General features: G+C 51.2%; 12 protein-coding genes across 12 annotated transcripts; 8 read left to right on the top strand and 4 right to left on the bottom strand.

Annotated features, from left to right (window-relative positions):
- Positions 1-12: 12 nt before the first annotated feature.
- On the bottom strand, positions 13-1,834 carry M438DRAFT_397077 (sphingoid long chain base kinase 4). Its single transcript, XM_029909287.1, has 3 exons — positions 1,639-1,834; positions 1,534-1,587; positions 13-1,483 (listed from the first exon to the last, which is right to left on the bottom strand). Exons 1-3 carry the CDS (start codon positions 1,781-1,783, stop codon positions 135-137), a joined length of 1,548 nt encoding a protein of 515 aa, XP_029760548.1. The 5' UTR covers positions 1,784-1,834; the 3' UTR covers positions 13-134.
- Positions 1,835-2,191: 357 nt separating this feature from the next.
- On the top strand, positions 2,192-3,204 carry M438DRAFT_365274 (uncharacterized protein). Its single transcript, XM_029907779.1, has 2 exons — positions 2,192-2,364; positions 2,424-3,204. Exons 1-2 carry the CDS (start codon positions 2,229-2,231, stop codon positions 2,909-2,911), a joined length of 624 nt encoding a protein of 207 aa, XP_029760547.1. The 5' UTR covers positions 2,192-2,228; the 3' UTR covers positions 2,912-3,204.
- A 444-nt stretch (positions 3,205-3,648) lies between these two features.
- Positions 3,649-6,207, top strand: M438DRAFT_212165 (uncharacterized protein). The gene is made up of 5 exons (XM_029899419.1): positions 3,649-3,959; positions 4,018-4,140; positions 4,219-4,548; positions 4,599-5,192; positions 5,253-6,207. Exons 1-5 carry the CDS (start codon positions 3,825-3,827, stop codon positions 6,084-6,086), a joined length of 2,016 nt encoding a protein of 671 aa, XP_029760546.1. The 5' UTR covers positions 3,649-3,824; the 3' UTR covers positions 6,087-6,207.
- A 405-nt stretch (positions 6,208-6,612) lies between these two features.
- M438DRAFT_365272 (uncharacterized protein) lies at positions 6,613-7,934 on the bottom strand. The gene is made up of 2 exons (XM_029907778.1): positions 7,130-7,934; positions 6,613-7,075 (listed from the first exon to the last, which is right to left on the bottom strand). Exons 1-2 carry the CDS (start codon positions 7,913-7,915, stop codon positions 6,959-6,961), a joined length of 903 nt encoding a protein of 300 aa, XP_029760545.1. The 5' UTR covers positions 7,916-7,934; the 3' UTR covers positions 6,613-6,958.
- A 263-nt stretch (positions 7,935-8,197) lies between these two features.
- On the top strand, positions 8,198-12,128 carry M438DRAFT_318677 (P-loop containing nucleoside triphosphate hydrolase protein). Its single transcript, XM_029902805.1, has 3 exons — positions 8,198-8,376; positions 8,434-9,127; positions 9,180-12,128. The coding sequence occupies exons 1-3, from the start codon at positions 8,239-8,241 to the stop codon at positions 11,813-11,815; spliced, it is 3,468 nt and encodes a 1,155-aa protein (XP_029760544.1). The 5' UTR covers positions 8,198-8,238; the 3' UTR covers positions 11,816-12,128.
- Positions 12,129-12,261: 133 nt separating this feature from the next.
- Positions 12,262-14,083, top strand: M438DRAFT_212142 (PLC-like phosphodiesterase). The gene has a single exon (XM_029899418.1). The coding sequence runs from the start codon at positions 12,327-12,329 to the stop codon at positions 13,770-13,772; it is 1,446 nt and encodes a 481-aa protein (XP_029760543.1). The 5' UTR covers positions 12,262-12,326; the 3' UTR covers positions 13,773-14,083.
- A 418-nt stretch (positions 14,084-14,501) lies between these two features.
- M438DRAFT_273082 (uncharacterized protein) lies at positions 14,502-15,527 on the top strand (the record flags this gene model as incomplete). The annotated part of the gene is made up of 1 exon (XM_029900604.1): positions 14,502-15,527. A coding segment is annotated over one exon (1,026 nt), but the record flags the coding sequence as incomplete, so codon positions are not given.
- Positions 15,528-15,840: 313 nt separating this feature from the next.
- M438DRAFT_345498 (uncharacterized protein) lies at positions 15,841-18,115 on the bottom strand. Its single transcript, XM_029905464.1, has 3 exons — positions 17,846-18,115; positions 17,679-17,790; positions 15,841-17,624 (listed from the first exon to the last, which is right to left on the bottom strand). Exons 1-3 carry the CDS (start codon positions 18,058-18,060, stop codon positions 16,173-16,175), a joined length of 1,779 nt encoding a protein of 592 aa, XP_029760541.1. The 5' UTR covers positions 18,061-18,115; the 3' UTR covers positions 15,841-16,172.
- A 2,027-nt stretch (positions 18,116-20,142) lies between these two features.
- Positions 20,143-21,100, top strand: M438DRAFT_397070 (uncharacterized protein). Its single transcript, XM_029909286.1, has 2 exons — positions 20,143-20,552; positions 20,611-21,100. Exons 1-2 carry the CDS (start codon positions 20,433-20,435, stop codon positions 21,001-21,003), a joined length of 513 nt encoding a protein of 170 aa, XP_029760540.1. The 5' UTR covers positions 20,143-20,432; the 3' UTR covers positions 21,004-21,100.
- Positions 21,101-22,005: 905 nt separating this feature from the next.
- Positions 22,006-22,665, top strand: M438DRAFT_374480 (uncharacterized protein; the record flags this gene model as incomplete). Its single annotated transcript, XM_029908507.1, has 2 exons — positions 22,006-22,026; positions 22,084-22,665. The coding sequence occupies 2 exons, from the start codon at positions 22,006-22,008 to the stop codon at positions 22,663-22,665; spliced, it is 603 nt and encodes a 200-aa protein (XP_029760539.1).
- Positions 22,666-22,865: 200 nt separating this feature from the next.
- Positions 22,866-24,162, bottom strand: M438DRAFT_318664 (RWD-domain-containing protein). Its single transcript, XM_029902804.1, has 3 exons — positions 24,030-24,162; positions 23,899-23,973; positions 22,866-23,845 (listed from the first exon to the last, which is right to left on the bottom strand). The coding sequence occupies exons 1-3, from the start codon at positions 24,094-24,096 to the stop codon at positions 23,289-23,291; spliced, it is 699 nt and encodes a 232-aa protein (XP_029760538.1). The 5' UTR covers positions 24,097-24,162; the 3' UTR covers positions 22,866-23,288.
- Positions 24,163-24,430: 268 nt separating this feature from the next.
- On the top strand, positions 24,431-25,665 carry M438DRAFT_273936 (uncharacterized protein; the record flags this gene model as incomplete). The annotated part of the gene is made up of 2 exons (XM_029900673.1): positions 24,431-24,954; positions 25,017-25,665. The coding sequence occupies 2 exons, from the start codon at positions 24,431-24,433 to the stop codon at positions 25,663-25,665; spliced, it is 1,173 nt and encodes a 390-aa protein (XP_029760537.1).
- Positions 25,666-25,749: the final 84 nt, after the last annotated feature.

The raw sequence follows: 25,749 nt of genomic DNA, 5'->3' as shown, positions 1-25,749 counted from the left end.
AAGGAATAGACAACGCCGTTATGCCAACCTATCTGAGAAGAAAAAGAGCCTCTTGTCTATACTAACCGCCGGAAGGGTATCATGAAAACACAACACAAACACCAACTCAAGAACTCCAGTGAACCAGACCGTATTTACTTTGGTCCCTCAAACTCATAGACAGCTCCGTTTCGGCTCAACACCGTGCCCAACCCGCCGACTATTTCTACTTGGAAAGGCTCGAAGGGTACCTTCTCTCCATCAATGCTGATATATCCGACCTTCTGACCGGGTCTTAGCTTGGGGCTGATTCGATAAGCGCTCACTTTGCGGTAGTTGACAACGTCCATGTCAAACATCTTGTTCTGCTCGACCGCTAGGATCATGTCGAGCGCCTTGAGACGCGGGATGGCTCCGTCAACGTTGACCATGTCGATGTGGTTGTCGGATGGTAGAGCAGCAGCAAAGAATGGAGTGTCGGGTGACATGTATGCCATGTTGCCGCAATAAAAATTGCCGAGTGTGGGTAGTGATGCCTTTTCCCAGTCAGAGGGCACATCTTGGAGCACAGAGCCGTATTGGAGGGCCGGAAGCGAATCATGCTTATCGCCGTCCAGGTCTTGATGTGCTTCCCATTCTCTTCTTCCAGAAACATCCTCACGTTGAGACCTGACGTGGCTGTATGCGGCTTTGATGGCCTGCTTGTCGTCTATATCCACCTTGACAGCGAGCTCGGCTGGGTAGACTGTCTTTCCCAGAAGTCGCGTCAAGATACCCACCGTAAACCTGGCGCTTCCCATCCATCTCATATTCTCGGTACCCAGATCACAGTCGGCGATGATACCAACAGCCTGGCTCAAGAAACTCCAGTACATTTTCTCTCCTTGCGTCACAGCCATCAAGTCTAGCGGTGTACGTAATCCTTTGACAATGGCTAGAGCAGCAAACGATGGAGAATTGGTTCCGTTGAGGTTAATAGACATGGCGTTACCTGATCCACAAGGCAGCTGGACGACGGCAACCTTTCGTAAAGCACGGCGTGGCTTTTGTTGTTGAGCGAGGCCATTGAATACTTCGTGAGGGAGACCGTCTCCAGAGGCACATGCCACCACATCATAGGCGTCCACGTTGAGTTGACGGGCAATTTCAACAGCATGACCAGAGTGTGTCGTTTCCTGTGCATCTATTTCGCAGCCAGCAGCCCTGAGAAGTGGTTCGACTTCACTCGCGTACAACTTTCGTGCAGCTCCTTGGCCACCAAAGGGGTTGACCAGAACCTTGATTCTCTTGTTTCTCTGCGAGTTGCCGTAGGCAAGATCTAACAGTTTGGCTAGCCATGACTTGGCAGCATTGATGGAGGATTTATCGATAAGCGTGTAGGAAATAGTCGAGGGGCGGCAAGATGTCTTGGAGGTAGGCAGAGCATGTTGGATGGTCAGCTCGAGGTCGTCCAGCGAAGCATCAAGGATGTTGTAGTGAGGAATCGAGTGAGTCGTCTTGGATCCTGAAAGGTGTTAGGCAGGCAGCAGTCAGGCTATCGCAGAGCGAACATACTGGTCGGCAGTAGCCCGCAACAATTGGCAGCCTCTCGGTGCACGAAGCGATCGTCTATTTCATATTAGCGAAGGCGTCAAGACCCGAAAGCACACGGCTCGGTACCTAGAATAATGAGGGAGTCGGCCCCGAGAGTTAGGGAGGCATCTTCAGCAACGAAGAGCGTAGCCTCGCCTTGGAGTGCGGAAGGCGTTTCGTGTATAGACGGGTCAACAAACGGGTTATCGACAGGCAAAGATCGCTCCGACATGTTGCCTCCCCGATTGAAAAATAATCAACAATACACGGAATAGCAGCGACAGGTGGAAGAAATAATAAACTTGTGTCTTTGTTGCTTGCCTCGGAACAGACTCCCCCACATGCCCGTCAAAGCCCGCGGCGACGCGCCATCTCGTATCCCTCTCGTCCTTGGCTCTTCTTTGTTACAACACATCCACTTACCAGTATGTTCTATCTTGATGAGAGAATCGGTTCCTCCGAAGTACCTAGATCACGATGGGACATGGATCATGATCAAGATTGTAAGTCTTCACGAGTAATGACTCGTCCATGGCTTGTCATCCGGAGCAATAATTCCCAAGCCTGTGACGTAATGTCCGGCTTATTTCCATGTGCCTGGAGCTTACCTAGGTAGGGCTGTCCAAAAGTATTTGGCGGTGTAACTTGATAGCTTCATCCACCAACAATCTTCAATCATGTCTAATCTTCGCTCGATATCATTACTGGGACTTGCCCTGGTATTCTTTGGTGCCCTCAACGTCTCTGCACATGGTGGCCATGAGCAAGCCCCCGTTGCCCCCGATGCTGATTGGGCGACACGACACATGGCTGGTAACACACCTTCACATTTCCTCTCGTCAAACCTGAATAATCGCTCATGTCATCTGCAGAGGAACATCACATCAACTCCTTCGACGCCGGCTCATTCTTCAATCTGCACGACTATGATAGCAGCGGCACCTGGACCCCTGATGACATCCGTAAGACTTACGGTCTGAGAGACGAGAGCACCAAGGATTTGCCCGAAGAGAAGAAGGAAGAGGTCGTGCGAAAGATTCTGGACCTTTTCGACAAGGACAAGAGTGGCACCGTCTCTTTCGCCGAGTTCCTCGTCGCCGACGCTCACGGCATCAAGCTACCCGACTTTGGCTACGGCCCTGGCCACCACGGCGACGACGAGTACGAGTATGAGATTCATCATTTCGAAAAGTACCATGGAGATGACACAACCGAGGAAGATTTGACACATCCCGAGGACATTGTGCATTTCCGTAAGCACGACATAATGGAGCAGGAGGCAGAACGTCAAGCAAAGCTTGACCGTATGGAAATCGTCGAGGCAAACATTCCTCAGAAGTTTCGCCGTCAAGGCCACTGATCGGCTCGAGGAAAGGCTTTGCTTGATCAACGCCAGCCAAGTAGGCTTCAGCAGTCGAGGATTTTACACTGCGGTCTCCATACTTGGTTGGCGAGCATTTTGGAAGTATGCAGATGAAAATCAAGACAATTGGGGAGCAGTCTTGCTGGCTTGGACTGCAGTCGGTCTTTCGATTGGTGTTGTACTATATCAATAATTGGAGATGAAGCACGTAGAGTACATTGGTCGAGGCAGACTCGTGGGTCCTAAACGATGAAATGATTTCAAGACAAGACAACTCTTATTTCAGCGGCATGGTGTCGTGTATGCTATCCGTGGATTCACAGCACCTTGATGGAACCAAGCATGCAAAGTCTCGTAAATGATAACTGGGTCGAGGCAACTTGGCGGGGTTGAGTTCGCCCAGGTTTGCCCTGTTTGATTGCCCGAATCTCACTTGACCGACAAAGTCCAATCTGCGTCATCTCTCCTTCCTCTCTCTCAAACATAAATCACTGGACGCCTCGCACTTTGTTGTGGAGCGAACTGTGGGATCGTAGACACCGTCACTGCCATTCGTAGGTCTCAGTTGTCTCACGTCTTTGCGTGCGTATAGGTAGTGCACTACCGATTCCTGGCCGGCTCACTTCTCAACCGAGCAACTTGTATCTGCTGCTCTCTGCGCGTCTTCTTCTTAAGGAAGGTGCAGTCAGGGTCGCTTGCTTTTTGCGTTCTTTTCGACAGACACTTGCTTTACGCAACAGCTTAGCTGTCACCTCGCTGTGCAGCAATTGTGAAGTCTTTTTCACAGATACAGCAGTTGCGCATTTGTTTGGTCCTGCTGTCCTACAGGCAGATTTCGCCTCTCTTATACACTGATTTCAGTATTCTTTGTCAACCCGTGTACCGTTGACCTCTCAGAGAATCGCATACAATGGTGCGCACAACTTCACGAGCTCCCTCTGTGGGTCAGAGTTCTGTGTCCAAGATTCGCGACCGACGCAGCAAGAAGGCCTACAAGGTCCAACTCGAATCTGTCGTGACCAAGAAGAAGAAGCTCAAATTGAAAGTCTGTCAATATGCCGCCTACTCTTATCAACCTTTTTTACTGAACCATTTACACCCAGGATATCCAAGGTTCCGCAAAACCCGAAGCAGGCTACACCTTTCTCCCCGTCGGTTATGCCGACCTGGCCGAGCGTTGTAAAGAGAAATCCAGACAACTAGGCGTCGACGTATCCGTTGTCTCCGTGCGTATCTTCATCTTCGAACCGGGACTTCCCTCACCCATGCCGCTGCTCTCGACCCCTTTCTGACCACACAATCAGGCTGGCACAAGACGTCCTGGAGCACCCGACCCACAAAAGCTGACACATCACGTACATCGCGTGGGCTATCACTTCCGTTCCGACATCTTTGACCAGGCCTGCAACTTTCTAGGTTACCGTGAGGTGAATGGCAAGCTGGTGCGCGACACCGGTTTTGACACGAATTCACGTTTCGAACGCACAATCGCCCGTTTTGCTCCTCGTTTCGATCTCAACGTCAACAACCGATCAGTCGAGCAGAGCACAAGAGTCAAAGAATACATCCGCGAGCTCTTCCCAAAGATTCCCGAAGCAGATCTTGAGGAAATTTACAAGCGCGCATGGGAACAGGTTCGCTGCTATGGGTTGCTTTGCATTGACCCGACAACTGACCAGCCTAGGGTACCACGACTGTAGGTAACGCATCTGACTTGTCACTTTCAAGGCAGGTACAACTGGCTACGATTGCCCGCATCAGACACACCTACACCGATTACGACAAGCTGCTCAAGATAGTCAGCTGGAAAGAAGCCAGACAGATTGTTGAGCCCATATCACTCACAAAGCTGATCGAATGGCGTGGAGAGAATGACAACGATACGGAAGACTTTGAGGAAATCCTTCGAGAGACCATTGTTATTGACGATGATGAGGAGCTCGAGGATGCTAACAGCGATACTGATAGCAACACTGCTGCTTCTGGGGACGACGGTAGTGACACCAGCTTGGAAATCTTGCAGCAGACCTTGGCTCCCAAGGACCTCAACGTCGCTGTTGGCGAGAGGATTCGTAATGCTGTTGCCTCCGTCGGCCGTGCAGCTGGCAGAGCTTTGCCTGCTGCAATCCAGAATCGCTGGCATGACGCCCGTGTGCGACACGGTGCTATTGACCAAGCTGTCAATCCTCACGGCCATGGCGGCCAAATTTCTGTCCCTCTTGATCAACGAGGTAATGTTCCGCGCAAGGTTGTCTCCAACGGAGTGGAGTATGTAAGGGTAAGTCTGATTCGTTTTCTTTCTTCTCTCTATGAATAGAGCATATAACTTTGCATTCAGGTTTCATCGAGTCCAGAGCCAGAAAAGGAGCAGCGTTCTCAATCCAACATGCCTGGTGCCTGGCCAGTGGGCGGTGCTGGACTTGCTTCCGAACACCGCCACGTTCCGAGTCGTGGCCACCGCGCGGCAGCAGGCGTGCCCATATGGGATCGACTTGAAAGACGGCCCGTGTATCCGGCATCCACAGCACCAGTTGTTGACTTGACTTCCTCCCCAGTAACGCTGCGAGGAGGGTATGGGGATAGAATCTCCTACACAGGCCCACCCAGGTTCGGCTACCAAACAGGTGAGCCGTCGGCACATGTCGGTGCTTCTAGAGGAATCCCGGATCGCAATGTGTACCGGCCGGGGATTGCGGATGATGATGTGACCATTACTGGAGTTCAGGCCAGGCCACAGGCTCGCCGCTATCAGTCATACAACTATGGCGGCGCTCAGGATCGAGTGGAGGTTATCAAGCCGGAGGATTGCCCCATTCCTTCTCGCGAGGAGCCTTACCCCGGCTATCCGTCGCTGCCAACATTTTCGCATCACGGTGAAACTGAGAGAAAGGACGTGAACGTGAGAGCCCCTCCTGGATTCACTTTGCAGACCAGAGCTACGCAGCGTCAGCCTGTGTATGGTCAGCCTGCGTACCCTCAAATGAGGTCTCAGACTGTGGCAATGCAGGTGGTACCTCGCCCTGTACATGGCGCCCCAGCAGCAGTCCAGCCAATGCCGCCTCAGGACAGAGCACCATCGGTGGGTCAAGCAGCACCAAGTTTTGGCGCGCCTTCTCCACCAAGGTACTTTATGGGTAGTAGTCATCAGCCGTACTACGTGCCCGACAGATGAGGTTCTTGTTAAAACAACATGTCAGATCAACAACCAGGAGGAACGCCGGGATTCCTCAAAAAGAGAGTCGAACAGAACAGGTCCGCGTAGGTTCTGTTGCAATATCACGCATGCAAAGAGTAGAATGCATAGGTATGTCGATACGATCCGTTAGATCTTGCCATCACTAACTCCCATACAGTTGCAGGCCAGTGTACGAAGGAGGTGACAGACGCAAGATGGCAGGGACCATATTTGTGTCATGAGGAGAAAGTCTTATCTGTATCGTGTGGAGGAAGCGATGCTGGGTGTCATCGAAGATGGAGCACCTGCGTCGCGAGAGGAAGAGGATAGTGCTGGGCACAAGGAGGACGACACAAGAGACGGACAGATCCGAGGAGGAAGTTTACAGCATCAGTAACAGCATCAGGCATGGATATCAGCGTCAGCGAAGCAAGCATTGATTTTGAGATGGTCATCACTTTGACCTTCACGGCCCCTCTATTCTCTCCTTCTCATTTCCAATATATGACAATGCTTCCATGCAAGAACAAGACGTAATCCAAGAGTAGAAGCGAAATTGAGATCGAGAGAACAGAACATAGCATTTCACTGTACAACAGAGGTATCAAAAAGTCCCACGCCTGTGGGAGAAAAGAAGTCTACCCTCTATCTCATCAAACCACACATCCAAGTCCCATATCTCCCCCGACATCCATGGCGCCTCTTTTGTAATCACCACCAGACCAGACCAGAAGAAAATTCACTTTGAAAAAAAAAGGGGTTGAGGCATGCACGTGATAGATAATATCGACAATGACGGCAGGGTTAGGTCCGTCGGATAGAGTGTCAGCGGTGGTATGGTGACCAAGCGACTGAACTACGCATCATACTCATGTAGAAGGGGCGGATTTGGTCTTCTTGCTCCAGTCGGGCTTCTCGACACCGTAAATTTCTCGGTATTCCCTGGCATATCTTTCGAGATCTTTGGCAGCCAGATCTTCGTATTTCTAGGATGCAGGTTAGCAACAGGCAAATTGTCGAAAATGAATGTCGAGACGCACCTTTCTCTCGCTGGCGGACAGAGCATTGAATTCAACAGCAATGTCCTTGGCAGCATCGCCAGCCTTGATGCCGCGGAAGTCACCAGAACTGAAGCGTTCACTGTGGAAGATGATCCAGGAGCCTCTGGCACGTTTGACCAGACGATCATCCTTGATGGGCATGTATTTGTTCCCGGTGTCTGCGAGCTTGTTGCGCAATTGTAAGCGGGCGTTGTTGGCAGCGAGGATCTCAGCAGGAGTGTGGCCATGGAGCCACTCTTCATACTCGCGCAGACTCTTTGCATTGGCCTCGTTGACTTGGTGGTTCAAGTGCTCTTTCTCACGGGTGGACAGGTTTTTGAATTCTTCGGCCAATTGCTTGATGACGGTTGTGACGGGGGAGCCTTGAGCTCTGTCTTTGGCGTTCTCTCTCACGTAGATGGCCCAGTTAGCGAGCTGTCTGTTCTTGGGGGGAGAAAGAGCTTTGGCTTTGAGCAGCTTGATCTGTTCTTTGGCCTTGGCTTCTTTTGCCTGTTCTGAGATGGCGGCCTGCTCTTCGGGACTCAAGAGCTTGTAAGCCTTCTTCGCAGCAGCTTCCTTGGCGGCGGTTTTGGATATCGGGCCGGCCTTGTTCTTTGGTACAGTGGTGCCAGCTGCCTCCTTCTTCTTGGGTGTAGTAGAACCATCGGCCTTGGTGCGGTATGATCTGGAAGCAGACAATGAAGAAGCGACTACCGGGGTCGCGAGACGCGCATTGGAAGGGCCAGCGCGGGCAGCCAAGCGGAGCGGAAGACGGAGCGCGAGCATTGTGTGGGTTGCGCGCGTGAAGATGTGAGCAGACCAGATGAACCGATAGGGTTGTTAACAGTTGTTGTAGCTCGGAAAGAAGTTGCGAAACGAAAGTAGCCAGGGAAAGAGACAGAAACAGCCGAGACGAGCAGTTGTTGATGTTTGAAACGAGGGAAAGCACGCGGTCGACAACACAAGGAACGAACGACAGGGTAGCTGCTGCCAAGATGAGCGTCACGAAACTCTAAATCCAGCCGTCCATCCCCGCGAACCTTGAGTCTCGGGCCATTCGCTGTCGTAGGTCCATCTAATATTTCTCAACTTACCATCACATATACAACATGTCTGGAAGGCCCCGCTCCCCTCCTCGCCGCAGTGGTGATTCGCGCCGTGACGACCGTTATCGTAGAGACGACCGTCGAGACCGTGACGACAGAAGAGGAGACGACCGCTACTACCGCCGCCGTTCTCCAGAGCCTGTAAGCCGCTGTCCCAATGTTCATAAAAACACCTTCTTGTCGCTTACATACTTCCAGAGAGACCGCTACAGCCAGGATCGAGACCTCATCTCTTCTCGCGGTGGTCGCGATCGCCGCTTCGAAGAACGCCCGCTCAGTGACCGCTCACGCGACAGAAAACGCTCTCGAGAAAGATCTCCAGTAAAGGACCGTAGAGACCGCAGTAGAGATAGACCTCGTGATTCGCGCCATCACCGTGATGACTCGCGCGACAGAAAACGTCCCAAGCGCACTGATTCCGTCGAATCTAGAGCTCGCTCTGCACGCGACGATGCTAGAGGCAGCCTCGCCAATACCAAGTCCGAACAACCCACCTCGGCCCACGCTGCTGACAAGGCTGCAGAAGAGGAACGAAAGAAGCTTGAGCGTCAAGCAAAGGTCGAAGCCTGGAAGAAAAAGCAAGAGGAAAAGAAGAAGCTGCCACAGTCTCCCGCCACACCTGCTACCCCTGCCCATGTTGCTACACCTACTGACACAGCTGCATCTTCGCCCAAGTCGACAGCTCAGGACGAACCGCAGAAGGGCTTTGCTGGTGGAAAGTTTGATCCCAAGGCCATTGCAAAAAAGGCGGCAGCTGCCACGGCGAAGCTATCAGCGCTTGGAAGTGATGTTTCTATACCCGGGAAGTCCAAGACTGCCGCTGTCGCGGCTCCTCTTACTGCCAACAAAGCGGCTGACTTTAGCAAGAAACCCTTTACCAGTCAATCCAAAGGTACGTTATTTCCCTACTGGGTTGTCAGCACACTCGACTGACTTGAAAACAGCAAACGCCGCGACCGCGTCGGACGCTCTCAAAAAGGGCTTTGGTCTCACAGCATCGCCCGCCGAAGAGAGATCGACTCCTCAGCCGGCCCCTGCCATCGACATGGACGACGAACAAGTCGAGCGTCGCAAGTTAGAGAAGCTTCCTACACCCGATCTAAACGATACTGGGGATGCTGCGCTTGCTAACCAGAATGACACCCATGATGACGATGGCGATGTCGACATTGCCGATGCAGGATCCGATCAAGATATCGACTCCGCTGCACGACTTGCCGCAGAAAGACGTGCTGCCCAAGCCGCCGAGGCTTCCGTGGACGACGACGATGCCATGGAGGGTATTCAAACCGCTCAGACCGCCAACGCAGCCGAAGAAGAAGACATTGATCCTCTTGACGCCTTCATGAATGGTCTAGCCGAGGAAGCCCCCATGCCAACTCGCAGATTCACAAAGACCAAGATTCGCGAGGCCGAAGATGTTTTCGGTGATCAGGACGGTGCAGACTTGGATGCAATTGGTGAAGATGCTGATGACATTCTTGCCCAGGTGGCCAACAAGAAAAAGAAGAAGGAAATTCCTAACCTCGACCATTCCAAAATCAACTACGAACCCTTCCGCAAGGCCTTCTATACCGAGCCTCTCGAAATTGGTCAAATGACTGACGAAGAAGTCAGGGATCTGCGCTTCCAGCTAGATGACATCAAGGTTCAGGGGTCCAAGGTACCTCGTCCTGCCCTAAAGTTCGCGCAATTTGGTCTTGGAACACAGGTCCTGGACGTCATTCGTGATCTTGGATTCGAGATGCCTACCCCTATCCAAGCTCAGACTATCCCTGCCATCATGTCTGGCCGCGATGTCATTGGTGTGGCCAAGACAGGCTCAGGCAAAACGGTTGCCTTTTTGCTGCCCATGTTCCGTCACATCAAGGATCAGCGCCCACTAGAAAGCATGGATGGTCCCATTGGTCTGATCATGGCACCAACACGTGAGCTCGCTGTTCAAATTCATCGTGAGTGCAAACCTTACCTCAAAGTTTTGAACCTTCGCGCTGTGTGTTGTTACGGCGGTGCCCCCATCAAAGATCAGATCGCAGAGCTCAAGAAGGGTGCCGAAATTATCGTCGCAACTCCCGGTCGTCTAGTCGACCTTCTTGCTGCCAACTCTGGAAGAGTCACCAACCTTCGCCGTGTCACCTATGTCGTTCTCGACGAAGCAGACCGCATGTTCGACATGGGTTTCGAGCCTCAGGTTGTCAAAGTACTCACCAACATTCGACCCGATCATCAGACAGTTCTCTTCTCAGCCACTCTTCCCCGTACCATGGAGTCGCTTGCTCGCAAAGTTGTTCATAAGCCAGTCCAGATCACTGTTGGAGGTCGTAGCACAGTGGCGGACACAATTACCCAGAAGATCGAGGTGCGTCCCGAGTCCACCAAGATGTACCGCACACTTGAAGCCCTTGGCGAATTGTTTGAACACGACGAAGATGCTCGTGCTTTGATCTTTGTCGAGCGTCAAGAATCTGCAGACGACATGATGATTCAATTACAGCAAAAGGGCTACCCTGCTGTTTCAATCCATGGCGGAAGAGAGCAGATTGATCGTGATTCTGCCATCCAAGACTTCAAGAGTGGTGTCATCCCTGTAATGGTCGCAACATCTGTCGCCGCCCGTGGTTTAGATGTCAAGCAACTCAAGCTGGTCATCAACTACGATTCCCCCAACCATCTGGAGGATTACGTCCACAGATCTGGACGTACCGGTCGTGCTGGCGAAAAGGGTACTGCCATCACATTTGTCACGCCTGAACAATCCAAATACTCGGTTGATCTGGTAAAGGCCTTGAAGATGAGCAACCAAGATGTTCCCGAGGAACTTCAAAAGATGTCATCTGAATTCCTGAAGCGTGTCAAGGAAGGCAAAGAAAAGGCTGGCGCTATCGGTTTCGGTGGCAGAGGTATCGAACGATTCGACGAACAACGTGCCGCCGAACGCCAGCGCGAGCGTAAAGCTCACAAGCTCGAAGGCGAAGAGGAAGAAGAGGAAGAGGAAGACAAGAAGAAGGCGCCTGAAGAAAAGATCAATGTCGTTAAGAACACCGGTTCACCTACTCCCACAACCGCAAACGCAAACGTTCCTGGTGTCCCTGCTCACATCGATCTCAACGCTGATATCAAGGTTCACAAGACCGAGGTACCTGCGCCTGCGAGCAATCGTCCTCTGGATCGCGTCGCGGCTGCTGCTGCCAACATTAATTCTCGTCTCGGTGCACGCAACGCAACTCGTCCTGGTGTACCAATCGACAACAAAGGCCCTGATGCTGGTGCCTATCACGCGACACTCGAGATCAATGACTTCCCCCAGAAAGCACGCTGGGCTGTCACCAATCGCACCAACGTGGCCAAAATTCTTGAGTCTACTGGTGTCTCCATCACTTCGAAGGGTAACTTCTATGCTGCCGGCAAAGATCCGGGCCCAACCGACGCACCCAAGCTTTACATCCTTGTCGAGGGTGATACAGAACTCCAAGTCACCCAGGCTATGCGCGACCTGCAACGTCTGTTGAAGGAAGGTACGATCGCAGCCGCGGATAGCGAGGCTCGCGCACCCACAAGTGGTCGCTACACTGTTACTTGATCTCGACTTGGTCTTGAGATACCAAGAAAATTGTTTATTTCCGACAAAGGTAAGCATGGCGGATTTTCTTATCTTTTACGCAAACCTCATTCACCACCATTGCCTTTGAGGCAGGCTCTAACGACTGTGATCTTTTGATCACACTATCTTGCATTCATCACACTGCCTGAAGGCTCGAAACCATGGGTCTCTTGTGTCGCCTGCATTTGCGGAAAAAGCACAGCATGGTCTACAAGCCAAGCCACACCATTCCATTCATAGTCATATTGTAGATATCGAAACGGAAAAGAGAATTGAAATCTTTTATGCTGCCATTTGAAATTATGCCCGTACTCCCCAGCATGTTTACGACGCGTAAACGCCTGCGGCTGGAGAAAACGGCGGCGGGATCCCGCCGACGTCACTTGGCATGCGCAGGAAACACGATGTCAATCTTGTCTTTTGTACGTGAAACTGCGAGACGTGTCATGAACTGATATTGTTCATACTGTCCAGAAAAAGAGTCACCATCATGGGTCCACCACCGCTTGTGATTCGCAACCTCAGCTCGACCCCTCTTGAGCTCAAGGTGATAGAACGCTTCGAGACCCCGCATATCGATGAGCCCAAAGGGTTTGCCAACATCACTCGCAATGTAACCCATTTCGTTGTCTCGAACACTACTGGCAATGTTCCTCCTGCTGGACCGAGTTTTGCACCGCTCATGGAGCATGCTCAAAGCTACGGGCAACAAGAGGTGTGCATTCGTGTTGATCCTTTCACTACCAACAGAACGGACATCAACACTGCTGAAAGATCAGAGAAGGACGTCCTCAGACTGACCTTCGAGTACGAGGGACAGCGCTATCGAGTCGACACACGTACGACTACGCAGTCCCAGGAGTTGATCCCGTTGTCTCCCGACCCGAGGAAGCAATACACTGCCATTTGGATCGACAAGGAAAGCTATCTGGCCATCTACTCTTCCGCAAATATGAGTTGCTGGATGAAAGAGATGGCAGACGCCACACCACTCTCTGGTCTTTCAATCCCTGGTACACACAACAGTCCCACTCACCACAAAGCCTTGCCTTCAGTCAGATGCCAAGCAGTGTCACCTAAGGAGCAGCTACGTAACGGTGTACGCTTCTTCGATATCAGAGTACAGCCTGAAAAACCAGAGGATTCAAACCACGATGGTCTCGCTCTTGTACATGGTGTGTTCCCCATTTCGCTCACTGGGACGAAGCCTTTCCGCAAGCTCGTTGGAGACATCCAAGAGTTCTTGCGCGAGAACCCATCCGAGACCCTCATCATGAGTCTGAAGCGCGAAGGTCCTGGCGAGCATACAGATGAGCAGCTGTCCAACATCGTCAAGCAGCACTACGCCAATGACAACAATCTCTGGTTCACTGAGCCTCGTGTTCCTTCACTGGGCGAGGCACGTGGCAAGATCGTCTTGATGCGTCGTTTCGCACTTGCCGAACCCTTGACTCATGAATGGGACGGTAGAGGATGGTGTCTCGATGCTCAGAATTGGGCTTACAACACGCCATGCGACAATCACGGCTCTGTATGTGTTCAGGACTTCTGTGAGGTTCTCGAGACCGAAAATATCCAGAAGAAGATTGACTTCTGCTGCGAGCACTTTGAGCGCGCTGGTGCCCAGGTGTGCCCTGTACCTGGTATCACCACAGATGCTGTCAACCCTGTTCCTCCAGGCCCTCTTTACCTCAACTTCTTGTCCGCCAGTAACTTCTGGAAAGTCGGATGCTGGCCGGAGCGTATCGCTGCCAAGCTCAATCCCGCTGTCACCGAGTTCTTGTGTTTGAAGCACGACACTGCTGAGGGTGACAATAAGGGCGATGGCGGTGTGGGCATCGTGGTCACCGACTGGGTTGGCAAGGACGGTGATTGGGATCTGATCAGATGCATTGTGGGAATGAATTCACGTTTGGAGCTCAGGGAAAAGCAGTAGATGATGACGAGTCTATGAAATACATGAAGAAGGTCCTTTTGGGTGCACGAAAATCGATACTGATAATGTAGCGAAACTGCTTTTCTATATGTGCATATCACAATAGCCAACATTGTTCCGCACTTTGGTGTTGGTTTTGCGGATCACAACCTATTTCCTGCCTACACGACTTCCATGCGAAGTAGCCGAGAGCGCCCTGGTGGTTCCTTCTCGCAGTATCTGTCATTGCGCAGCAGGAATACCGGTAATCTTGCTTGCTGAGTATCGTCTTCAGTCCATCATCGGTCTTAATCTGATCCAACTAGTGTACACTCAACATGGGTGAATGCTCGATGGACATCACAACCTTCTGCTCAGCTTCCGACTACCCACGACACCTATTGACGATGTTCGCAAATTGCTTCCCCAAGCTATGGCTCATATGCAAACCATCGGATTCATGCGTTGACCTTTATATCACTTCGGCAGCTTGCACATAGGCTGTTTGTACTGACTGTTTGCCGACATCTTTGGTAAACTATTTAATGACTCTCACATTCTCGTTCGCTTCTGACACTTACCCTGTGTTTACCTATTTCGATGCAATCTCTTTCTCTCTGAGCTGTATCGCCTGGCATTATCATGGATTCTCCTCCATCATCCATTTCTGGTCGCGAGTTCCCCGATCCTCTTGATCTCCAGACTCTTCAAGGTACGCTTCCGCCTCATCACGCTCTCTCCATTGGCTGATCAATATCAGATTCGCGCTCGACTATTCCTCGCTACCTATTCAAATGCTACTCACCTTCGTCAGGTAGTAGATGCTCAACTAGATTCATTGGCCCAAGAGCCCGACCAACCACATTCGGTCCACACACCCAAGATATCCTTGAATGCCACTTGCGATGGGGCAAACAGATAAGGTCGGAATTTGCGTCTTGGACCAACTCCATCTTGGTGGCGCTCGTCTATGCCATTCGGAAACTAGAAGGACAAGATTGGCGTGATCCAACCGGAGAAGGCATATGTATAGCCGTGCTCGATACCAGCACTGTACCAGAGACTGTCCCCATATATCCAGCCGGGACCCTCATGAAGACTTTCGGACTTCCGGACGATGCACCTTACAAACGCTACAATCATTCATGGGAGTTTTTGATGCATGGTAGGGTTAGAAACACACCTTGTATACAGCGATACAGTGTGGTCGCCGTCCAGGATTTCATCGACAACAATTTCTACCAGGTTTTCGAGCCTTTTCAGAATCCTGACCAAAGGTTGTGGGCACGTATGGACGAGCTGCGCAAAGAGCTATGGAGCGAAAATACTGGAGTTTCCGACATGGACAGGATAGCAGACATGGCCAACGAATTTCATGTTGAGTTTCAGCTTCCTGTTGCTCTGGCACTCGCAGCAATGTTAAAGATTGACACAACTTGTGTCGACAACATCAAGCTACTCGCTGAAGAGGATTTCAAGCACATGAAAATCCCATCTTCATACTCGGCTTGTCCTGTAGACTCATCCTTCCGGTCTGATTACTACGAGGATACACGCTTTTACACACTCTTGACAGGTGTTTACAAACAGAGACTTGTGTCAGAGCAGACCGAATCCATTTCCTCCATTAGAAACACTGCAATCACCAACTCAACCTTAGCCCATGAGGCCAACAACCAACGTAAAGACAGTTTGGTCGCTCCTCCGAGTTCTGCCATCCAAGCGGAGTCCTTGCGTCAGTACTTCCCTCCATCAACAATGATCCACTCAAGCTGACACTGATTACAGCTGGTGAAGACAGTGCTCAAAAAGCACTTACAAAGCAAGAGACTGCGTCAAAGCTTATGGAGGTAGCTTCGAAGCTCAGAGAGATGGCTTCCGGCCGCCGGCCGATGTATAGTGTCGAACTCCTTGATTTTGCTTCGGATATTGAAAGACTGCAGATTAGTTATGTTCTCGATGGTGGGACATGGTGAGGGTCAGCATCCATTCATTTTGAATCCATGTTGTTGAAGAAAAAGATTTGGTGGTCAAGCTTGTCAGAACAACAGTGTTGGGTCATGCAATTAGACATGAAAGCAATATCAAAGACTCTTGTTCTCCCAAAAGTGTTATTGCTGTGAAACCCCTACATCGAACAAACAAAGACATCATGACATTGCTAAGCTAACGCTCCACATGCACCTCTCCTTTCAGGTAACCCAACCTTCCAAAACAACACCAGGTGACCGACTGAGGTCCGGTCACGAACATCAAGAAAGCAACTTAACAGCCAGCAACAGAAGAAGGAAACAAGAACACCCACATATGCCTCTCCTCTGCCGATATCCATGCGAGCAACGCAAAAACAGTAAAGAAAAACAACAAGAGAAACAGACTTGACAAACAGCAGCTTCGACAAGCAAGCAAGCAAGCAAATCATCATCGAGCAGCACCACCCCAATTACCCTGACTCAACTTGAGCAAGCCCTCCACACAGTTCAAATCCTCCTCTTCCGAGCTCTGACGTTCGTCTCTTTCAATCGCACGATGTGCCTTGTCCTTTCTAACACTACTACTAGGAGGTGCATTCATGAATTGCATGACATCCTCGTCATCGTCATCATCGTCGTCGTCCAGGTGTGCGACTTGTGTTCTGCCGCTATGCTTGCCACGGTTACGGGGTGCAGGTGTTTCGTGGAAGCCTGCGTGGGCACGAGGGCGCTTGACTGTAGAGGGCATCACGGCCGGCGAGGTCTGCATCTGATGCAAGAAATGGCGGTCCATGAATGCTGAGGGGCGGTCGCCAGGGCTCCAGTTCTCCTTATCTGAGTCTGTGGCCGATATCTCAAAGGTGGGCGTTTGCTTGAGTTTGGGGGTCTTGGCCAACAGCAGCGGGTCATGATGTGCTGGTCTTCTGTTTGTGGACTGCATGTTACGCGCTGAAGACGAGCGTTGCATCAGGGGCTGGCGGAAGGGAGTTGCGGCTACGGCAGAAGGAGCCGAGGAAGGAGGAGGTGCAGTGAAAGACTGGCTTTGACGCAGACGCTTGACTGCACGATCTTCGTTGGAGATGGTCTGAGGATTGAGACGCTTCAGGGACGGCACGCGCGCCAAGGGGTTGCAGGCGCGATCCTTTTCCTGCTGACGTAGTAGGGAGATGGCTTCAGCGGCATCACCACTGGTTTCCTGGTTGGCACGATCCTCGAGCTCGCTGCGAGCACCACGGTCTGCAAAGAAGGACCACACGCGTGAGTCGCGAGATCTTCCACTGGGTTTGCGACGAAGGCCAGTGGAACTTTCCTGACTGCCCGGAGTATCGCCAAGACTGATCTGGCTGTTGGTTCGGTACAGATCGTTTGATTGACTGGCAGGCTCGTCAAAGGACGCACCAGCCGTTACTGGGGGAGGAAGCTTGCGAGGAGGAGATGATGTTAAGTCATCGCCCTCCATGACACGAGCAACACCATCTGCTGTCATGGACAGGCGGATCTTGGAGTCGGACTTCCTTAGACGCTTGCTCGGTTGGTCCTGGGTGTTTTGAATATCCTCTTGCGAATCTAGTGCGGTGAAGGAAGCGTTGTTACGTCTGTTAGACAGATAACCAGCTTTCGAAGCCGAGTCCTGTGAAGCCGGGTCTGGTTGTGAGCTGGGGACCTCGATGAACGAGGTTGACGCATTCTGGCTGGCAGAAAGGGCTGTCTTGTCTTGGGATGTTGAGTCGGTCTCGGCATCCTGAGTCGTGTCAATCTGGCTAATTGAGGTGTCTTCGAGCTGATCTGCGGTATGGGCATCGTGGGGAGACGAGTATGAGGCTTGGTATTGGGCGATTTCGCGAGGATCCAGTGGTTTCGACTTTCTACGCGAACTCTGGCGACGGTTCTGGAACCAAATCTGCACATGGGTTTAGTCTCGACGCGTAATTGGGGTTTGGATGGATTGCGATACCTGTACCTCCTTCTCCCCCAACGCGACGCGACTCACGATATCCATACGAGTGGCCTTGTCTGGTTTTGAGTTCTTCGCGTAGGCTTCCTCGAGAATTTTCTGGTCATCGGGACTATTTCAGGCTTAGTCGGGCTGCACGTGCTGGAGACGGTATAGATGACTCTTACCTTGTCCTCCTTCTCTTTTGACGGGCCAGAGGTTTGTTGTCGACATTGGGAGGGCGATTGTTGGCCAGCGTGTCTGTCGAGTGTACCAGAAAAGGATAGCTATTGGCTGTCGCCTTCAATACCAGGGATGCCTCGGTCTCGGGCTGCGGTGCATAAGGCGACTCGGACGTCGATGAGTCCCTCTGAGTAGTCGTCTCGGTACTATGTTCCTCCATGACTGCAGTTGACACGTATGTTGGGCGAGGGAGTGGTCTCGCTGGACGAGCTGAATAGAAGATGGGCGGACCAGAGCGGTGGGACGCGACGCGAGCGTGGAGCACTGGAGAAGCCACCGTCCACGCTAAAGCCACGGAATTTATGAATGAACTCGACTTGTCCTCCTTCCTGCCCCCAACAACATCTTCAATCCAGAGAAGACGCTCTGTTATACTAATCGACAGTCATGTTTGATTTGAATGTCCTCTCGTGAACTCTTAAAAATCAGTCCTCCCTTTGAGTCGTCGCCAAAGGGCACATTTCTCTTTCGACCAAGGTCAAGAACGCGTCAAGCAGTCGTTTTCAACCTCTCGAGATTCTGCGCCTTTCAATCATCCTCATCGTAGCACTCGATCTTGTTTCGCCATCCGTTCTCAATCCCCTCCATGTCAACTGGCCCTGATCAACTTCGCGCTCTCGCACGTCTTTGCATTGTGTGTTTATTTCCTGTCTTCCACCAAAAACGCGAAGGAGGAACCAAGCTCGTGACCCGCGCGCCCACGTTTCAACTCTCAACGTTCCTTGAACTCTGCCAATTGGCCCGGAGCCCTAAGTAGCTATTCACGACTACACCTCTATCCACCCACTCCTAGAGATGATGCTGTGCATCTTCGCTGTCAGCATTCTCAAAATCACCGCTAACTCTCGAGCAAGTTCACTGATGAAGTACACTGCAGTCACTTTGTTAGTGTTCGATCAATCACTTAATACGCTTGGGTCTTGAGCTGCGCTGATAGCTTTATTAATGCCGACGCCTCGTCGACCAGTCCTGATGTAACAAAAAGGCAGCGAGGGGTTATCAAGTCATATACTCTATCCTATGACCACCACTGTACGGTTGTTCTGCTGTCCATCGAGTATCATGGTGCCAATATTGGATCTTGCAGGTGGTGCAACCCTGGCTCCAACTGTGACATCTCGGTCTTCTTCGTTGCAAGTGGAATTTCAAGTCTTCATGACCAGCATGGCTTCAGTACTCGCTCTAGAGTACTAAGGCTCCATCGTGTGTGTAGTACGCTCAATTGTTGCTTGAAAAAGAGTGTAATGTCTCGCTACAGTTTACTGGCGGCATGTCTGATCCAGCCGTCTCAGAAGCAAGCATTCACATGCTGGCTCATCTAGACACGACAATCCTCTCGAGACACGAATCTTATCTTCTAGTTCGAACAGTACTCAACTCTATATTACACGAGGAAGTCTCTTGACATCGCCGCCGTCGAGACCCTGGGATCCACATATACCAAGGCCAATACAAGCAGCAGTACTTATATGCAGCGTTCTCAGGAAGAAAAAGAAAACCATCGGACAACGCGGGATACCCACTACCCCAGCTCCAGGTCCCTGACAAGAAAGGATGCTAAGAGGTGTCAGACCCTTGATCGACTTTATTAACAATGGAGCCCAGGGTGTCGGATTGCTTTAATTCGTTGCTCCTATCACCCGACTCATCTCGAAGTCTGTGTACAGATACTGGACAATTCCTCACAAGAACACAATGTTACCAGAAACAATATTCAATTACTGAGTTGAATATCGAAACTCTTGTCAAAGTTACAGCTTTGGTGCCAGCCAATCTATGACATGAGCACCAAGAAGTGTTGCGGCCTTTGGCCGAGAGCTCTAGCAGAAGGGAAACCTTCACTGACAAACACGTTGTTCCACTACAGCGTATAAAACGAGTGTTCGCATGCTCACGCGATAGAAAATATTGTCAGTCAGTTTTACAGAGTCTGTGCAATCCAGCTTCAAGTCAAAGTGCCCTGAAGTGCTCTCTGACGTACACACGTACAGCATGAGCAGCCGCGCCAATTTTCTCAAAGGAATAAACTCCGCAAAAATAGGAAAACAGCAAGTATCAAGTAGAGCCGACTGCAGGCCGTTGATCGCAATGTTGTTGCGCAAAAGAGATCGAATCCTCCACCCCTCCATCGAGAACTTCGCGAAGTTGCGACTCCACCAACACCGACGCAGTGGAGTTCCAACGCCTTGGTAAAGCCACGAACATCAACAAAATTTGGTATTCATGATGGATCGGATGATGCAGTTGGTGTGCACAGTCCGCCTGGGGCATTCGGTGTTCGACAAGTTTCTGTTCTCTGAAAATTGCAAGGTGTTGATGCTCCATTGCCCCACCGCATGATGTAAGTCAGGCGTCATAATTATTTTTGCGACTGATCATTGAACTGGACGATGAGTTCAAATATGAGCATCTTGCAGTCTCTGAAGTATTCTTTCTCTACTCATCTCATATCTCAAACGATTCTCAATCACACAACTCAACTACCAATCTTCACCTTCCAACTCCAACCCACCACTACCACACTACATCACAATGTCCGGCACCGAACAGACCTTCCACTACACCAAGGAGGACGTCCGCAAGATGGAGCAGCGTGACTCCGCTGCCCACGGTGGTAACGTCACTGCCGACTCGAACGCTTCTGCCATGCAGGTTAGTATTCTTCAATCTTCTCAAATTCCATACTTGCATACTAACATTTATATCTCAGTCCATTGTTGACCAGGCCGACAAGAACAAGGCCGAGCTCATCGAGGAGCGCCGCAGCAACCTCCCCAAGCCCGAGGACCCTCCCGTCAAGTCCGACTTCAACTCTGCCGACCCTAGCACCGTCAACGTCGGCTCCGGTGCCATCTCCGGCGGCTTCTCTGTTGGCAACGATGCTCTCCGTGAGCCCGCCACTGGTGACTCCGCCGTGAGGACCGACGGTGCCGCCTACGGTGTCAACACCCTTGGTCAGGGTGTCGGTCGTGAGGGCAAGGACGGCCTTAACGGTCTCCCCAACGACGCTGTCGCTCGTGAGGCCAAGGGCAAGTCGAACCTCGCCGACACCACCGGCAAGGACTACGGTTACCCCAAGAACGACCCCTCCAACGCCTCGTAAAGTGGCCTTGTGACGACTCTTTTTGATGTCAGGAAAGTTATTTTTCGCAGCCATTTGGTGCAGGGCGCCACAGGATATTGGCTTGCATGAGGGATGAACTCTTCTTTTTGTCTTATATACTATCACAGACCTGCGAAGGAGCGCGCAGGTAATTTTCATCAGGCATTATCTCAAGCCAAATAATCATGAATGAGCATTCAAGAATGCTTCGGAAATGAAAAAATGAATTCAACGTACTCAAAACATATCCATCTTTCTACCTCTTCAATGTTTTGTGAGACTTGTGCATTGTTCTGAAGCCTCATTCTGCTGCTCTAATTTACCTGGGTTGTTAGCATGGGAACAACTCCACCTAGCAATGTCCCAATGCCCTATCAACAATCGATTGAGGCTCAACACTATTCCTAGTGCTAGAAATCTCTGCCACGAGAGTGGATTATATAAAAAGAGGTTGCGACAGTTGCGGCGGAATCAAAGTTTCGGAAGCGGGTGGGTCACTTCACAGAGCCTCCAAATCTTTAATCAAACCACCAAACCACCACGAAAGCACAATTGATGCCTGTTCTTTGACATCTATACCATTTGACAGTATGTCTCTTCTGCTCTAATAGCACATCCGAGGGGTATCAATACCCTGACTATTCGGACCCCTTCCGCATGACAACCATGATTGATTGGCGTCATCATCAGGTGCGGGGCACTTCTGGAAATTTAGGTGGGGGTAAAGTTTGAATGATGTAACAATCACGATTGTCACAAAGTACAGATCGCGTGCGAACCTCGAGGGCGGAAACATGGTGTACTGATTACGTCGAGATGATGTGCCGCGGTGAGTAGAGACTCTACGCAATAGGTCGAGCTTGACGGAGGGGAGGAGCTCCTGCAGCAAACAAAAAGCAGCACAGGAAGCTATCTTCTTGCCTTCCAGTTCATACAATCAACAAACCATCAAGTCCACCCTTTTCTCAAGTTCAAATCAACCTCCCTCACACATCAATCAGAATGTCTTCCACCGGAACCAAGGTATGTTGAGCTCGAAACAGCTTTGGAATTGGACATCTTCTCACATTTACCTCACAGGTCACCAACGACCCTCAAGGTATTAACAACCCCAAGGTCGAAAAGGCCGGCACCATCACATCAGACTCTCTTGCTGGGGAGTCGCTCAACCAGGGTGGTTCGTTCGGCGCTGGTAGCCACGCAGCTGCCTCGCAGCAACCCTCCAGCTCGACCACAACCAACAACACGGACATCTCTGGCGCAACAACTCTTCAAGCCGCCTCCGATGCCGAGGCCCGCCAGGCATTGGAAGGTTGGAACGAGGAAGCCCAGCTGAACGCCGCGCGTGGATTGAGCAGTGATCATGGCAGCAGAGCCGCACCACCGCCGACCTCTTCGTATCTCGCCAGTGGACCCGCTAACACATCGGGCACCGCAGGCCAAGCCCCTCACGGCAAGAACATCTCCGAGGGTGGCTTCGACAGCAACGCTCCCAACGCCTCCTTCAACAACGACATTGGCGGCAAGAACGACCCCGGCCGTGCCGCCCTGAACGACATGCAGCGCAACGCCCAGCAGTCTGCTGGTGACGCCGGTATCCCCAAGCAGGGCGGTGTCTCCAACGACGGCCAGTTCGACGCTCTCAAGGACACCTCTGCTTAAGCGGATTCATTCCTTGATGGCATGAAGTCTTTTTTGTTATGATACGAGATGCATGACCTACCATATTTTATCAGAGCACTGGTGCTTTGATGGACAGCTCAAAGGTAGCTGATCCTATACGATGTACTTTTAGTTAGCTCTACAGCAAAATAATTGCATGAACCAAGCACGCCAAGCGTGTATTCACAGAAGATTTGTATGCCTTTCAAATTGTGGTTGATGAGAACTTGGGCTGTGGAAATTTTCTCGAAGCTGGCATTTCTCATCGTAAAGCTTTTGTGAGTCGTGAATGGCGACCAAGACATTTTGATGACCCTGGCCTCGAGAGTCAAGGTAGATGCAAGAAGCTTTCGTGACGATCGTGAACTTGTTGGTTGTCTGCCGTCCTATTCTGTCCAATCCTTCTATGTACAGTGACAGATAGACCGTTTGGTTAGATGATCCTGTTGACGCACAGAACTTGGGCTTCAAGATGCAGGCGTCGTGCGATACCCTTACCACAGCGGTCCTTTGGGCGTCAAGCGTGGGAAGAGTACCCCTTGGCCGTGTTGCTGTTTCTTGTCGGGAAGTCAGTCGAACGAAGCGTAGCTCCTTGTTTTTCAACTGATTGATCAACAGGCATCTCATGCCTCGACCTTGAGCTTCTTCATCGCCTCCAGGATATCTGCACCATCGTCGTCCTCGTCGACAAAGGCTCTGGTCGCAATACCACTCTCCCAAAGCTCTCTGCCCGACATCTTCTTCTCTTCCTTTCCACCTCTCTTCTTCTTTTCCTCGGCCTCCCTTTGCTCTTCGGCCTTCTTTTTGATGTCTGCCATTTCCTCCTTGAACCTGCGACTCCAGTCCAGATATGTTTCTCTCGTGACCTTTGTACCTTCGAACTTTCTGTTTTCCTCTGCTTCGGCTTCTGCGGCTTCCATGTCCTTTGCTGCTTGAACTGCTTGTTGTCGTTCGGCGATCAAAAGTTCGGCTTCGTCCTTTATGGTGGTGACAAGGGTGAAGACCATGGCCATGCCCAGGTTCTCTTCGATTGTTGCGGTCAGGCCATCTAGAAGGCGTGTCTTGTCCTCTTGAATGTCCAGATGTTTATGTTTAGGGGCGTTCGGAGGTGCTGAGAGATCTAGTCGGGGAGCTACATCTGGGTAGTCTTCTGGGTATGAGACGGAGAGGATGAGAGTGGCTTTTGAGGATGTCAGTCGTCTTTCGCCGATGGTTACTGTTTCCGATGCGTACGAGGGGATTCGGTAGAGTCGTCATCTTCAGTCACTTCGAGTTGTATCGACACACGGTATTCGGTCTCGGAGATGTCTGGTTTCCTGTCAGCGCATTGTGTTCTTCCTCGTCGGATATTCAAGATAGCGGACCGGTAATTTCTTCGGGGAAGATGGAGTCGAGGACTTCACGCTCCTCTGTTTGTTCTTCTCTACCCATGATTCAAGTATTCTAATTCTGGGGATGTTCTGGGTTTGAGTGGAAAATGGCAGTTAGAAGCTTCTCATGCGGGCAGCAGCAGTTCGCTGTGGCCGTCTCCAACAAATGATGTCGGGATTGAGGTCTGTGCTCCAATTTTTCTCGAAGACGGAGCGCGTAGCGGAGAAGCATTTCTGTTTCTTAATTCTACACTCTTTCCTTCAGTCCTACGTGAAACTTGGTCAGCTGGTCTGCATATTCAACACCAAGCTCATAAACCACTACGCGACCGAGCAACTCCAACAAATCCCTCACCTACATCCACCACCAAATCTACCGACAAGAAAAAAGAACAATGGCCAAAACCAAATCAAAGAAGAGCCCAAAGAGCTCGTCGCAACCCAAAGAGTCTCCCGAACAACTCTACGACCTCGCCATCCAATGCGTCGAGACTAGCGAACCCGAACAAGCTCTCGAACACGCTCAAAACCTGCTCGTCCTCGTCCGCCGTCTCCAAACTCCCAATGCCGTCCTTCCCGCTTTGAACCTCCTCGGTGAAATCAGCATCGAACTCGGCGACGCAGATTCGGCCCGCGACTACTTCACCCAAGCCGTAGAGGCCGATCCCGAGGGCACAATTCCCGAGTCCGTGGGCGGAGGTGCAGAGAAATTCTTATGGTTGGCACAGTTGTGTGAAGAGGGTGGTGCGGCCAGTGTTGGCTGGTTCGAAAAAGGTGCTGCTGTCTTGAAGAGGGAGATCTCCGAGCTCGAGGCCATGCAAGAAAGAGACGAGACTGCCGAGGTGCTTTTGGAGGAGAAGAGAGGAAAGCTTGCGAATGCACTCTGTGGTGTTGTCGAGGTTTACATGACCGATCTCTCGTGAGTCGCTCCTGAGGAAACCCCGAGGAGAAGAAGTGAAATTTGCTAACAATACGGTGTAGATGGGAGACAGACGCTGAACAACGATGCGAAGCTTTGATCACAGAAGCCATGATGGTCGATCCTGACAGCCCAGAGGTGCTGCAGACACTAGCCTCTGTCCGTCTCTCACAGCTCAAGCCCGAAGACGCTCGTGCTGCCCTCACTCGCAGCATCAGCATATGGAAGGACCTCGAACCCGAAGATCCTCTGATTCCCGACTTCCCCACCCGCGTTAGTCTTGCCCGTCTACTGATGGAGGCCGAGATGGAAGAGGAAGCCATGGATGTATTGGAGCGTTTGGCTCTGGAAGACGATCAGAGTGTCGAGGCCTGCTACCTTGGTGGCTGGTGTTTACAACTCATGGCAGACAAGAAGAAGACACAATTTGGCGACGCCATCAACAACCCCGAGACCGAGCAAGCCAAGGAATTACTGGCTACATTGAGAGCCAGCAGAAGTTGGTTGCTCAACACTCTCAGACTATACAGAGTCTTGGAGTACGAAGACGAGAGACTCAAGCAGCACACTGAGGAATTGGTCGAGGCACAATGTCAAGTTCTGGGTCCTCCGCCAGAGGAAGGCAAGGAGGACGAGGAAGATGATGAATGGGAAGGCATTGACGAAGATGACGAAGCAGGCGATGCTGATGAGGAAATGGCTGGCATGTAAAGGGTGGAAAAAGTACTCATCTTTTTTTTTTTCGCATTTTGATACCATAGACATTTCACAATTTGCGACCAACGAACGTTGTTC

The sequence above is a fragment of the Aureobasidium pullulans genome (genome assembly GCF_000721785.1).
Source record: "Aureobasidium pullulans EXF-150 unplaced genomic scaffold scaffold_9, whole genome shotgun sequence".
In the NCBI taxonomy this organism is placed as follows: Eukaryota; Fungi; Ascomycota; class Dothideomycetes; order Dothideales; family Saccotheciaceae; genus Aureobasidium; species Aureobasidium pullulans.
The sequence above is the reverse complement of the archived record's forward strand: the minus strand, read 5'-3'. Positions and strand labels throughout refer to the sequence as shown.